The sequence below is a fragment of the Pseudonaja textilis genome, chromosome 2 (genome assembly GCF_049901715.1).
Source record: "Pseudonaja textilis isolate UNSWEBS1 chromosome 2, rPseTex1.2, whole genome shotgun sequence".
Classification (NCBI taxonomy): domain Eukaryota; kingdom Metazoa; phylum Chordata; class Lepidosauria; order Squamata; family Elapidae; genus Pseudonaja; species Pseudonaja textilis.
In genome coordinates, this window is record NC_141991.1 from 4056381 (window position 1) to 4069952 (window position 13572).

The 13572-nt window shown below is 39.8% G+C and overlaps 2 protein-coding genes across 2 annotated transcripts in view; one reads left to right on the top strand and one right to left on the bottom strand.

Moving 5' to 3' along the window:
• LOC113451924 (uncharacterized) overlaps positions 1-13572 on the top strand; it is a 219030-nt gene that overhangs the window by 47044 nt on the left and 158414 nt on the right.
• Positions 2307-13572, bottom strand: part of LOC148126586 (uncharacterized) — a 34087-nt gene continuing 22821 nt past the window's right edge. The window contains exon 6 of the mRNA XM_087928474.1: positions 2307-4982. Coding sequence (XP_087784600.1) covers positions 3859-4982 — 1124 coding nt within the window. The 3' untranslated portion in view covers positions 2307-3858. The remainder of the gene's footprint in view (positions 4983-13572) is intronic.

Here is a 13572-nt window from a genome sequence, read left to right on the forward strand (position 1 = left end):
TGCTCAGTATATATCGAGCACCCCCCATACTGGGTTTCTTTGGACCTATAATGTCTGCAAATACTACTTCTAAAGGTTCTTTAGTTTTGAAACCATTTAGCCTATTTGCAGGCAATATTTTACTCTTATCTTCACAGCAGACATTACAATGCAAATATTTATCACAGGGTTTTAACCTTATTCCTTCAGATAACTCTACTGTACGTTTTAGCATTTTAAAATTTACATGCCCCAAACGCCTATGCAATAAATGGATACATTCATTATGAGGCTTTATATTGTTAAATACAGTCTGTGCCTCCCTTTTCTTACTATCATGTAAGACATACAATGCTCCATTTAAAGCTGCAGTTACCCTTTTGTTATCTTTCTCAATTATGCAATTATTATTTTTAAATGTAATTGCATAACCTAGTTTATCTAATACTCTTACAGAAAGTAAGTTCATCTTTAACTGTGGTACATACAACATTTTTATATTTTGTTTTAAACATGGACAATATGCAATACCTTCACCCTTGGCCTTGAGGTGCCAGCCATTCGCGAGTGATATATGTTGAGAGCTTGTAGACATTTTTATAAACTTTGTCTTATCTCTCGTGATGCAGTGGGATGCACCACTGTCCACCACCCATAAATCATTCTTCACATCACAGTTGCTAAACGTGGCTAGTTCAAAGGATTTCTTTGGCTTCTTTACATTCTGACTTTTTACTTTTCTGCAGAATCTTGCCAAATGTCCTCTGCCTCCACAATTAAAACACTTTTTAATTGTGTATGCCGTTGAAGATAAATTCTCTTCCTCCGGGTGCTTTACTTTACATAGCTGGTTTCTTTCAAGCTTTGAAGATAATTTCTCTTCTTTATTAGGTTTATCTTCTCTCAGCTGGTCTCGCTCACACCTTCTTCTGGCTTCTTCTAATAGCCTGCCGGTAATCTCAGTTACTGATAAACTGTCTTTTGGCAATACCTCTAATGCAGTCACAAAATCATCATAGGTTCGATCCAATGAAGACAGTATGATGTATACTTGTTGCAACTCATTAAAGATAAGCTCTTTCTCTTGTAATTCTTGAAAAATGCTTTTCATACAGTTTAAATGAGTTAACATATCTCCATTTTTCTCAAGATGTGTTCTAAACAGCTTCCGTGTAAGATTGATATGAGCTCCTACACTGTCTCAAACATAAATCTTTTTGAGATTCTCCCAGCAGTTGGCAGCATTTTCCACTCCACGGATATGAATGAGTTGCTGGTCTGAGAGAGTTAGTCCTATGATGCATAAAGCCTGCTCATTCTTTCGTTCATAGTCCTGTATCTTTTTGGCATCCTCTTCATCATTAGGATCTAAGTTAGATACATCTGGTGGGTTTGTTATTATGTCCCACAAGCCTTCTCTTCGTAGCAGTAAACTACATTTCATTGACCATGAAACATAGTTTGTTCCATCTAGTCTGGATATCATGGACAGATTTGGCAAATTTACTTGTGCCATTGCTCTTGAGATAAATAACTATTTAACAAACAGTTTGTTTTTTACAGTACTGTGCAACTCAGACCAAAAATCTCACTGCTATAACCTGGTTAGTTAGACTGTGCTTACGTGCTGGGCCCATAACCAATGTTAGTGTTTGGGGACAAACCCCCAAGCAGAATGCACAGCAGCAGTCAAGCCAGGCAGCCAAATGAGAGAGAGGCTGGGCCCAAAAGTATACACACACTTGAGACAAAAACACTGTTTGTAGTTTTTAAATAGTTTGTTTAATTCATACAGAGTTTAAGCAGTGTCAATCAGTCCATATGTCATTATCCGAAATATCCATCCAGTAACCTAGTCCATTAACTAGTCAACAATGTCTTTATCTGCTTGTTGAAAATATCTTCTTCTTCCAATACCTTTCTCAACGCTGAGTATGCACAGGATATCAGCTTCCCAAGTAAACAGTCCTTTTGTTCAGTAGAAACGGTATCCAGCACAGTAGCTAACAAGCAATAACAAACAGATGTCTCAAACAACAATAAACAGCAAGCAGCAGACCAGGAACCAGCAACAAGTAAACCGGGAACCAGAAACCAGGGAAAACCAGGAAACCAGGAAAACCAGAGACCAGGAAGTGTTACGTTCATCTCACTGCCTCTTATTGCTGCTTGCAACCGCACCCTTAATTATCACATTACATTGCAGTTTTTGTGCTTAAAGCTGCAAACACTTAAACCTAGGTTCATATATTTATTCACCCAAACCAGTTGGAGTATTCATATACCCAACAATGCTCCCAACCAATTCAAGATTCTGAAGCCTTGCCTCCCTTAAAAATCCACTTTATTGGGTACATCATATGGGCATGGTTAAAGGTTAAAACCAACACTGAACAATTCCTGCATTTTTGGTATAAGTAAATAATCATTACGTCCACCCCCTCTCATGTCAGAGGTCTACTCTTGCAAGCAAATGATGAACTTCTCAACAATCCCTCTTACCGTTGCTAGGGCATTCTGATTTGGCCTTTGTTCTCGGGACACTTATCTTTTTTATGTCTGGCACATTGGAGAAAACATTCTATAGTCCAGAAATCCCCCCTTCTCAATAAGTATGGCAACTAAGAAAAGAAGCAAGAAAAATATGAATTCAGGCAGAGTCATTTTGAGAATTGACACTACTTGTTTTAACACTCCCTGTGTGGATGAAGCTCAGAACAGACACAATGCTACAACTATTCTGCATTTGAATAAATGAGTTCAAGTAGTGATTTTTTTACACAATTATGTGAAAAAAGTTGTCATGGCACTGAAAAAATTATAACTGCAAAATAAGTAAACAGTGTGGCCAGGCAGCTGTGAAGGCAAACAAAATTCTGAGAGGTATCACCAGATGTATCACCATTAGCAAAAAAGGAGGTCCTATCCCTTACATAGGGCTTTAGTGAAACACCATTTGGAATACTGTTGACTTCTGGAGAATACTGTTGACTTCTGTTGACTTAAAAAACATTATTGATAAGACTGTGTGAGTCCAGAGGTGGGCAAGATGAGGGAAGGCAAGGGAAAATCACCACAAAGTTAGGACAAAGAGCCTATGAGTTGCATTCTTTCATTCAGCATCACTACAACCCCGTTGTCCTTATGGTTTTCTTTCTCAGTTATTACTTGCATTACATAATGTAAAGCAGGGTGTAAAGGCAGATTGTGGCAATAGTAAGAAAAGTTAAGAAAAGCTGAAACAATAGTAAGGGATTTAAGACTAATTGCATTTCTGCCTGCAACTCTGCTCTAGTGGATATATTCATCAGAGGGAGTTTCTTGAAATGATTAAGGAATCTCCACCACTTAAATACTGGCAGCCACACATCACTTCCAGGCCAAGTGATAACCTTAAACTCCACTAATGCTCATGTTCACTTAAAAGCTTCCTACTTAGCAAAAAAAAAAAAAGGATTGAGAATTCAGAATCAAAATCAGAATATACCTGGAACAGAGCTTGGAGCTCTTCTAGTCCAGCTCAAGCAGATCCTACATCATTTCAGACAAGTGACTGTACAGTCTCTTCTTAAAAATGTCCAGTGATGAACCACCCACAATGTCTAAAGGTAAGCTTTTCCACTGGTTAATTGTCCTTCACTGTAAGAAAATTGCAGGTTGCTTCTCTCCTTGATTAGTTTCCATCCGTTGTTTCTTATCTTGCCCATTGGGGCTTTGGAAAAACATTTGACCCTTTCCTCTTTGTGACTGGCTCATGGTTGATTTAGCCTTTCATATTTTTGAGGTCGGTAAAATGAGGAGCCAGATTGCTGGGGACAATATGCTAACTTTCTAAATCTCTTAAGACTGCCGGAAAGCATTGTGGAGTTATATATAAGTCTAAGTGAAATTGTTATTACAATATAGTTTCTCCTGAGTGTGGATCCTTTTATGAGAAGTAAGACTACGATTCTGAGCAAAACTCTTTCCACATTCCATGCATTTATATGGCTTCTCCACTGTGTGGATTTTTTTATGGGAAACAAGGTAACTGCGCTGAGCAAAGGTCTTTCCACAATTCATGCATTCATATGGTTTTTCAATTGTATGGATTCTTTTATGGGAAGCAAGATAACCACGCTGAGCAAATTTCTTTCCACATTCTGTACATTCATACGGCTTCTCCCCTGTGTGGATCAACTTATGGGAAATAAGATTACCTCTTTGAGCAAAGGTCTTTCCACACTCCATGCATTTGTACGGCTTCTCCCCTGTGTGGATCTTTTTGTGGATGGTGAGTCTACTGTTCAGAGCAAAGGTCTTTCCACACTCCATGCATTTATACGGCTTTTCTCCAGTGTGGATCTTTTTATGGATAGTGAGGCTCCTGCTCAGAGCAAAGGTCTTTCCACACTCAATGCATTTATATGGCTTTTCTCCTGTGTGGATCTTTTTGTGGATAGTGAGTCTACTGCTTAGAACAAAGGTCTTTCCACACTCCATGCATTTATATGGTTTCTCTCCTGTGTGGAGCTTTTTGTGAATAGTAAGTCCTCTGCTATGAGTAAAGGTTTTCCCACACTGTATGCATTTATACGGCTTTTCCCCTGTGTGGATCATCTTATGGGAAATAAGATGATCTTTTCGAACGAATGTCTTTCCACACTCCAAGCATTTAAATGGCTTTTCCCCCATGTGGATCTTTTTGTGGATAGTAAGTCTACTGCTCAGAGGAAAGGTCTTTCCACACTCCATGCATTTATATGGCTTTTCTCCTGTGTGGATCTTTTTATGAGAAGCAAGATAACTGTGTTTAGCAAAGGTCTTTCCACACTCAATGCATTTATATGGTTTCTCTCCTGTGTGAATCATCTTATGGGAAGTAAGATTACCTCTTTGAGCAAAGGTCTTTCCGCACTCCGTGCATTTATGTGGCTTCTCCCCCGTGTGTATCCTTGTGTGGACAGTAAGTTTACTGCTCAGAGCAAAGATCTTTCCACACTCCATGCATTTAAATGGTTTATCTTGTTGGGCAATAAAACCTTGCATCAGAGCATCAGTAGAAGATGAACTATCCTGATTCCAATTATTTGACTGGTTTCTCTCATGGCTTTCTAATTGTATTCGAATTCCAAACTTCTCCATTCCATCTTTAGCATTGATCACTTGGAACAGTTCAAAGGAATCTTGATTCTCCTGCCCCTTGTTACCTTCAAAGCAAAAGAGAAATGAAAATGATACAGTGGTGTGATATGGACTTGATGATTTCTATATTCATGAGTCATGAAAGCTTTGAAAATATCTAGAAAACATCTGTTTCTTAACAAACACACACACACACACACACCTCTGTTTTGAGTTAATGAATAATCAAGGGAAACATCCAAGGAGGAATTAAGAGATAACTTATGATTTATTGGGGTGGGCTAATTTCAGCACAGATGTGTGAGAACTAAAACAATTTTGAAAAAAGCTCCTTCTTCCTGTGTGTCCCTTGGAGCAGCTGCTCCATGGCATTTGTCTGGCCCTCACTCAGCCTATTCCTTGATATCAGTGATGAGATTTTGGAGCTAAATTCCTTATTTGAAGCCTCCCTTTGACTTGTAAACAAGAGCAGTAGTGCAAGATCTCAGGCTACTAATCTTGTATGATCTCATACTGCAGTACTTTAGGGCTGTACTCTTTTAAGAAGTGAGGACTGCATGAGAACCAGGGCAAAAGTCTTTCAAAACGAAGTGGCCTACTGTCTGTTTGAAAAGCATGTTGCTCTGGATCTCATGCAGGCCTTGGTTAGCAGAGAACAGAGGCATAAAGTACTAAATGATACATAAAAGCACTAATCTTTTCAGCCTCCACAGATAAGTTGAAAGAAAAATGGAAAAATACACACAAGAAAAGGCACAGAAAGCAACTAAGCAAAGAGACATCAACTGTTTCCTTCCTTAGAGTATGAGAAGGCCAGATCCTTTTGTTCTCCCTCCAAGGAGACAATATCTGAATAGTGGTTTTTTTAAAATAAAAAACTAACTATAATCTGCCTTTTTGAACTCTCTGATTTGGGACAAGAAAATTCTTACCCAGAGAGACCACATTCCTATGGTTTTCAAGCATGACTTCTGAATGCAATGCTTTCTGGTCAGGATCCAGATGAGACCATTCCTCCTCAGAGAAATACACAGCCACCTCATCGAAGGTCACAAGACTCTCCTGAACACCGAAAAAAGAACATAATAAAAACAAGGACAAATAGGCTGAAAAACAGTTTCTATCCCAGGGCAGTAGCTCTTTTGAATCCTGCTGTGTAATGCAGTGTTGGTGTGGTGTCAGAGGTTTTCGGTTCAATGTATGAAAGGTGAAGGATGTGTGTTTGTGTTTTTTTCATGGTCATGGTCATGATATGCACTGAAGATGGTGTTTGATTTCATTGTAGAGGTGCAATGACAATAAAGTAAAGTAAACTAAATAAGAGGATTCTCAAGATCTGTTCATCTTCATCAATGATTTAGACAACAGGATAAAAGGGGAACTCATCAAATTTGCAGACAAGACCAAATTGACATGAATACCAACACTCCAGAAAATAAGCTTGAGATATAGAAGGATCCACAGATTTGGCCACATGTAACAAAATGAAGTCAACAGTGAGAAATGTAAGTTTATACATTTAGGAAAGAAAAATCAAATGTATGGTCATAGAATAAGTGATACCTGGCTTAACAATAGAAAGTGGAATGGGGATTGTGGAATCATAGAGGACAATCACTTAAACATGAATCAGAAATATAACCCCAACCCAATCATAAACTGCATTAAGAGTGGGGTAGAATCAAGGTCACATGAAGTGTTACTACCACTTTATAATGCCTTGGTAAGATCATACTTGGAATATTGCACCCAGTTTTGATTGCCATATGTTAAAAGATCTTGAGACTCTAGAAAGAGTGTAGAGGACAGCAACAGGAATTATTAGTGGACTGGACACTGAAACATAAAGAACAGTTGCTGGAATTAGGTATGTCTAGTTTAATGAAAAGAAGGACTGGGGTGACATGATAGCAGTGTTGCAATACGTAAGGGGCTGCCACAAAAAAGAAGTGAATGACTTGCCTCAGAAATAATGAGTGCTCCAACACTAGAGTTGTTTATGAATAAGTTATACAGCTAGTTATCTGAAATGTTATGGGCCTTCCTGTCTGAGCAGCGGGCTGGATTAGAAGATCTCCAAGATCCCTACCAACTCTGTTATTCTATTCTATTGTTCCCAAATTTCCAAAGCAAAGATATGTACCAAGTTAAATGGCTGTGCATCACACAAGTCCTCATTTTAGGCAATAAATATTTTAAGTGAAGAAGTATTTGGGGAAGTTTTATCAGGTTGATTGATTCTGCAAAACTTTCAGTGCCTTTCAGTAAAGTAATCCCACTTCTGGATCAACTGATCTATTGCTCTGTCTATCACTGACTGATCTAGTAGTCTGAGCCATTGGCCGAAAGGAAGAAAACAAAGAAGAGAAAATTCCCTGGGAAAGTAATTTCTCAGCCTTTTCAAAGTGGGAATATTTGCTCTCCTAATCGAGGCACAAATCAGAGGATTGGAAATTATTTTGTAGCCCAAAGTACCTTGATTACATGTTCTAGTGGCCATTCTTTTTGGATTGAAACAGTCTGTTTTATTTTTAACATTTGATGATTTTTTGAACTACTGGTTATAAATAAAGGGTTTTTAAAAATCGTAATGTGGCCATGTGAGTATTTGGTTATTTTTCATTAGCCTTGCACAATTAAAGTAAAAGAATTACAAAAAGAATTGGGTCTCTAGAAGTTCCTGCCACTGTGATACGTTTATTCCTATTTCTTGAAGGACTTTTTAAAACTTGCTTGTTGTAAACTCAAAGTTGGATGAGAACTTAGTAGAGCAAGATAACAAGAGGAAGCTATGCTAGTCAACAGCAACTTGAATCAACTATTCTGCTCTCCATGTTGTAGAAGAACACAAAAGTAACCCAGTACAAACAAGGGGGGAAATAGGAGAGAGCATTGCAGCTGTTCACTTCCTGAGGGAAGAATACAAATATAACTTTTCCCTTTCTTACTTGATTTGGAGATTCAGCCACTGTTTTATCTCTGTCAGAAAAACCAGAAAGCTGTATTCTTTTTCTCCCTGTAAAGAATAAATAATTTCAAAATGCATATTTAACAAAATAGGAGGAGGTATTCTATAGACAAGAAGAGAGATCGAAGGTAAAACAGATGGGGACTCAGAGGATCTTCCATTACCTCCTGAGGGGTCCTGGCTTTGGTCTTTCCAAGGGATCCTCCTGAAATATAGCTCCTGCGGGGGATTTGATGGGTTCTTCTTTCCCTCAGGATTTCTGATCTCGACAGTGCAGCCCTTCAAATAGGAGGAAGGAAGGAAGAAGCAAAATTAATGTACATAACACGAAATAAAGTGGATTCTTATATTCGGAAAACAACCTCAAAGCCCCCAATATCCAACCCTATGGTTGAGTGAGAAAACAATGGAACAATGTTGTACAAGAATTCATGGAACATCGCCACATATTATGAATGTCAGAGAAGGTTGGAAATAAGGGGTGAAATATTCAAACACATTTTCTATTCCCTTTTGAGCTCCCTAAAGTCTCTCACCTGCAACTGAACCTGCTCATTCTGTTCCTTCACCTGACACAGGAGGAAGCCTTCAGCCAGGGCCACCGCCTGGGAGCTGGTCTCTGCTCCACACTCCCGCACCCAGCCCCCCATCTCTGGAGGTAGGATAGCCAGGAATTGCTCCAGAATAACCAGGTCCAGCATCTGAGCTTTGGTGTGCTTTTCTGGTTTCAGCCATTGCCTACATAAGTTATGGAGTCGGCTGCAAAGTCCTCGGGGACCCTCAGCCTCCTGGTATTGCAGGCTCCTGAAGCTACAGGGCTGGACTTCTGAAGGGAGAATAGTTTCCTTTTCCAGTATCTCCTGCCCAGTTCTTGTCCGGAGCTTCCCACCCTTCCCAGGCTGAACAGCTGAAGGGCCTTTTCTGCTTCCCTCTTTTGCAAAAGGTTGTGTCTCCATCCTTTCTCTTTCCTGTAGAGCAACTCCAAATGGGTCCAAGGACTCTTGTGGATCTCCAGATGCCTTTTCCTTCACAAGATTATTTCTAGTGCCTCAGGACTGATCTCTGCAAGTTATTCTGCTCTTTTTCCTCCCCCAAGAAAATTGTTTTGCCTTGCAAAGATTTGAAATGGCTTCGAGTTTCGGTATCTGAAATAGAAAAAAAAATCAACGCCAAGAATTAGAAAGTAGAATTTATTCACCCAACCTGCATGGAGCCCCAAATGGGTCATCCCAGTGCAGGGCCCAGGTCCCCTCCGAGCAGAGCCGAGAAGGAGGCAGCTGGAGAGGTCGCCCCGCTTCTCTCCCCTTCCGGAGACAGGATCAAAACCTGCCTCCTCCCCCCCACCCCCGGCTTCTCTCCTCTCTTCTCTTGCTGGGCCTCCACAAAACCGACCTTCCTCTCCCCCTACTCGGGCTCTTCCCCAGACACGGGCAAGAAGGGATCCCCGGATCCCTGCTGCCTTCCTGGCATCCTGTTTCTTCCACTTCCCCTTGCAGGGAGAAGGCACCTGTGGAGCATGGGACCCAGGATGGAAGCCGTAGGAGGGTCTCTCCTTCCTCCACCTCCCTTGCCCGGGAAGAGCCCCCTGCTCATCCGGGAAACATCTGTATCTCCCCCACGTCAGACTCTCCAGCAGCATCTCCTGCGGAGCCCCAGGGGTTAAGGAGAGCGAGGTGTCATAGAGAGGCAAGCTTTTGTAATCACACTTCCTTTGCAGCCTCCTCTGGAAAGCCAGCTGTGACGTTCGCCCTCCGGCGGACCAGTTGGGAGCACCTGGTGTTCCTTACCTTGGCAGGAGGAGCCTCCTGGTGGATTTGACGCAAAGTGCCAGGATTGTAGAAAGGACGGGAAAGAGGAGTCTGTCTGAAGGGAAATGAGAGGGCGGGGATGATGGGCTTGGGAGTAGGAGAAAAGATCCCTGTCAATGGTTCCCTGACTGTCTTGGAGACCCTGAACAAAAAGAAAAAGAGTTCCAAAATGGAGGAAAAGCTGAAACCTCTGGATATTCACAAAATTTTACCTCATAAGGAGGCTCATTAATTGAGAAATGAAGAGGGGAAAAGAGCATTACACCTCTGGCTGGATAAAAGTTGGAATTAAAAAGTTAAGAAAGGAAGATTGTGAAAAAGGAATATAAATGTAAATTATGGTGGGGAAAAAAAACATTTTTACATAGGGGTTGAGTAGGAAATTTACTACAGCACTTTAAAGAATTAACACCAAAAATGATGTCCTTATTTATCGTCATGGGGGATTGGAAATGCTAAATTAGGAAGCCAAAAGATAATTGGAACAATAAGTAAGTTTGACCTTGGAGTACAAAATGAAGCAGGGCACAGGCTGACAGAATTTTATCAAGAGAATATGATGGTCATGGCAAACTCTCTTCCAACAACCCAAGAGATGATTCTACACATGGACACCACCAGATGGTCAACACAGAAATCAGATTGACTATGTATTTTGCAGCCAATATGGAGAAGCTTTATACAGTCAGTAAAAACAAGACCAGGAGCTGACTGTGGCTCAGATCATGACCTTCTCATTGCAACATTTAGGTTTAAATTGAAGAAAGTAGGGAAAAGCACTGGGCCACTCAAGTATGAACTAAATCATACCCTTGATGATTATACAGTAGAGGTGACAAATAGATTTAAGAAATTATATCCAACAGACGAGTGCCTGAAGAATTATGGATGTAGGTTTGCAACATTGTACAAGAGGTAGCAACTAAAACCATCTCAAAGAAAAAGAAATGCAAGGAAGCAAAATTACTGTCTGAGGAAACTTTGCAAATAGCTGAGGAAAGAAGGGAAGGGAAAGGCAAGGGAGAAAGAGAAAGATACACTCAATTGAATGCAGAATTTCAGAGAATATCTAGAAGTGATAAGAATGCCTTCTTAAATGAACAGTACAAAGAAATAGAAGAAAACAATAGAATAGGGAAAACCAGAGATTTCTTTAGGAAAATTGGAGATATGAAAGAAACGTTTCATGCAAAGATGGGCATGATAAAAGACCAAAATGGCAGGGACCTAATAGAGGCAGAAGAGATTAAGAAGAGGTGGCAAATTACACAGAAGAACTATACAAGAACGAGTTTAACATCACTGACAACCATAGAATCTGAAGTCAAATGGATCTTAGGAAATCTGAACACAAGCAAAGCTAGTGGAGGTGACAATATTCCAGCTGAACTATTCAAAATCTTAAAAGGCGATGCAGTAAAAGTGCTACACTCAATTTGCCAGCAAATATGGAAAACTCAACAGTGGTTTACATTCCAATTCCAAAGGAGGGCAATGCCAAAGAATGTTCAAATTACCACATCATTGCACTCATTTCACATGCTAGCAAAGTTATGCTCAAAATCCTACAAGCTAGGCTCCAGCAGTATGTGGATTGAGAACTCCCAGAAGTGCAGGCAGGATTTTGAAGAGGCAGAGGAACTAGAGATCAAATTGCCAAAGTATGCTGGATCACGGAGAAAGCTAGGGAATTCCAGAAAAACATCTACTTCTGCTCCATTGACTATGCTAAAGCCTTTGATTGTGTGGATAACAACAAATTGAGGCAAGTCCTTAAAGAGATGGGAATATCATTATTTGTCTCCTGAGAAACGTATATGCAGGTCAAGAAGCAACAGTGAGAACTGGACATGGAACCAGTGATTGGTTCAAAATTGGGAAAGGAGTTCAGCAAGATGATATGCTGTCACCCTGCCTATTTAACTTATATGCAGAGAACATAATGAGAAAGGTGGAGCTAAATGAATCAAAAGTTGGAATTAAGATTGCTGGGAGAAATATCAACAACCTCAGATATGCAGAGGAATGAAAAGAGCCTCTTGATGCAGGTGAAGGAAATGTTGGGTATAACATTGATACACCAACTAAGTTTGGGTGAATAAATATATAAACCAAGGTTTGGGTGTTTGTAACTTGTAGCTTTAAGCACCAAACTGCTTGTAATTAACTAATTAAGGGTGCGGTTACAAACGGCAATAAAAGGCAGTAAGAGAAACGTAACATCTCTCTGCTTGTTATCTGCTTGCTACTGCTTTGTTTGCTACTGTTTGCTACAACTGTTTGAATACCTGAATGAAAGGACTATTTTCATTGATGTGCTGATATCCTGTGAATACTCAGCGTTGTCTTCAAAAGGAAAGGTATCAGAGAAGAAGATATCTTTACAAGCAGATAAGGATATAAACTGACTAGTAAATGGACTAAGTTACTGAATGGATATATTTGGGAATGACATATGGACTGATTGACAATGTTTAAACTCTAATTGGATTAAACAACTATTTAAACTACAAAAACAGTGTTTGTCATCAGTGTGTGTAAACTCTAGGGCCCTTCCTCTCTCATTTGGCTGCCTGGCTTGACTGCTGCTGCACATTCTGTTTGGGGGTTTGTCCCCAATCACTAACATTGGTTATGGGCCCAGTGCGCACAGTCTAACTAACTAGGATATAGCAGTGAGAGTTGGTGTGAGTTGCACATTACTGTAAAAACAAACTGTTTTTTTTCAGTAGTTTTTAAATAGTTACATATCTGAAGAGCAATGGCACAAGTAAATTTGCCAAATCTGTCCATGATATCCAGACTAGATGGAACAAACTATGTTTCATGGTCAATGAAATGTAGTTTACTTCTACGAAGAGAAGGTTTGTGGGACATAATAACAAACCCACCAGATGTGACTAACTTAGATCCTAATGATGAAGAGGATGATAAAAAGATACAAGACTATAAACGAAAGAATGAGCAGGCTTTATGCATCATAGGACTGACTCTCTCTGACCAGCAACTTATTCATATCCGTGGAGAGGAAAATGCTGCAAACTGCTGGGAGAACCTCAGGAAGATATATGTTCGAGACAGTGTAGGAGCTCATATATATCTTACACGCAAACTATTTCGAACACATCTTCAGAAGAATGGAGACATGTTAACTCATTTAAATTGTATGAAGAGCATTTTTCAGGAATTACAAGAAAAAGAGCTTATATTTAATGAGTTGCAACAAGTATACATCATACTGTCTTCATTAGATCAAAGCTATGATGATTATGTGACTGCTTTAGAAGTATTGCCAAAAGATAGTTTATCATTAACCGAGATTACCGGCAGGCTATTAGAAGAAGCTAGAAGAAGGTGTGAACGTGACCAGCTGAGAGAAGATAAACCTAATAAAGAAGAGAAATTATCTTCAAAGCTTGAAAGAAATCAACTAAGTAAATTAAAGCACCCGGAAGAAGAGAATTTATCTTCGACGGCATACACAATTAAAAAGTGTTTTAATTGTGGAGGCAGAGGACATTTGGCAAGATTCTGCAGAAAAGAAAAAAGCCAGAATGTAAAAAAGCCAAAGAAATTTTTTGAACTAGCCACGTTTAGCAACTGTGATGTGAAGAATGATTTATGGGTGGTGGACAGTGGTGCATCCCACTGCATCACGAGAGATAAGACAAAATTTATAAAACTGTCTACAAG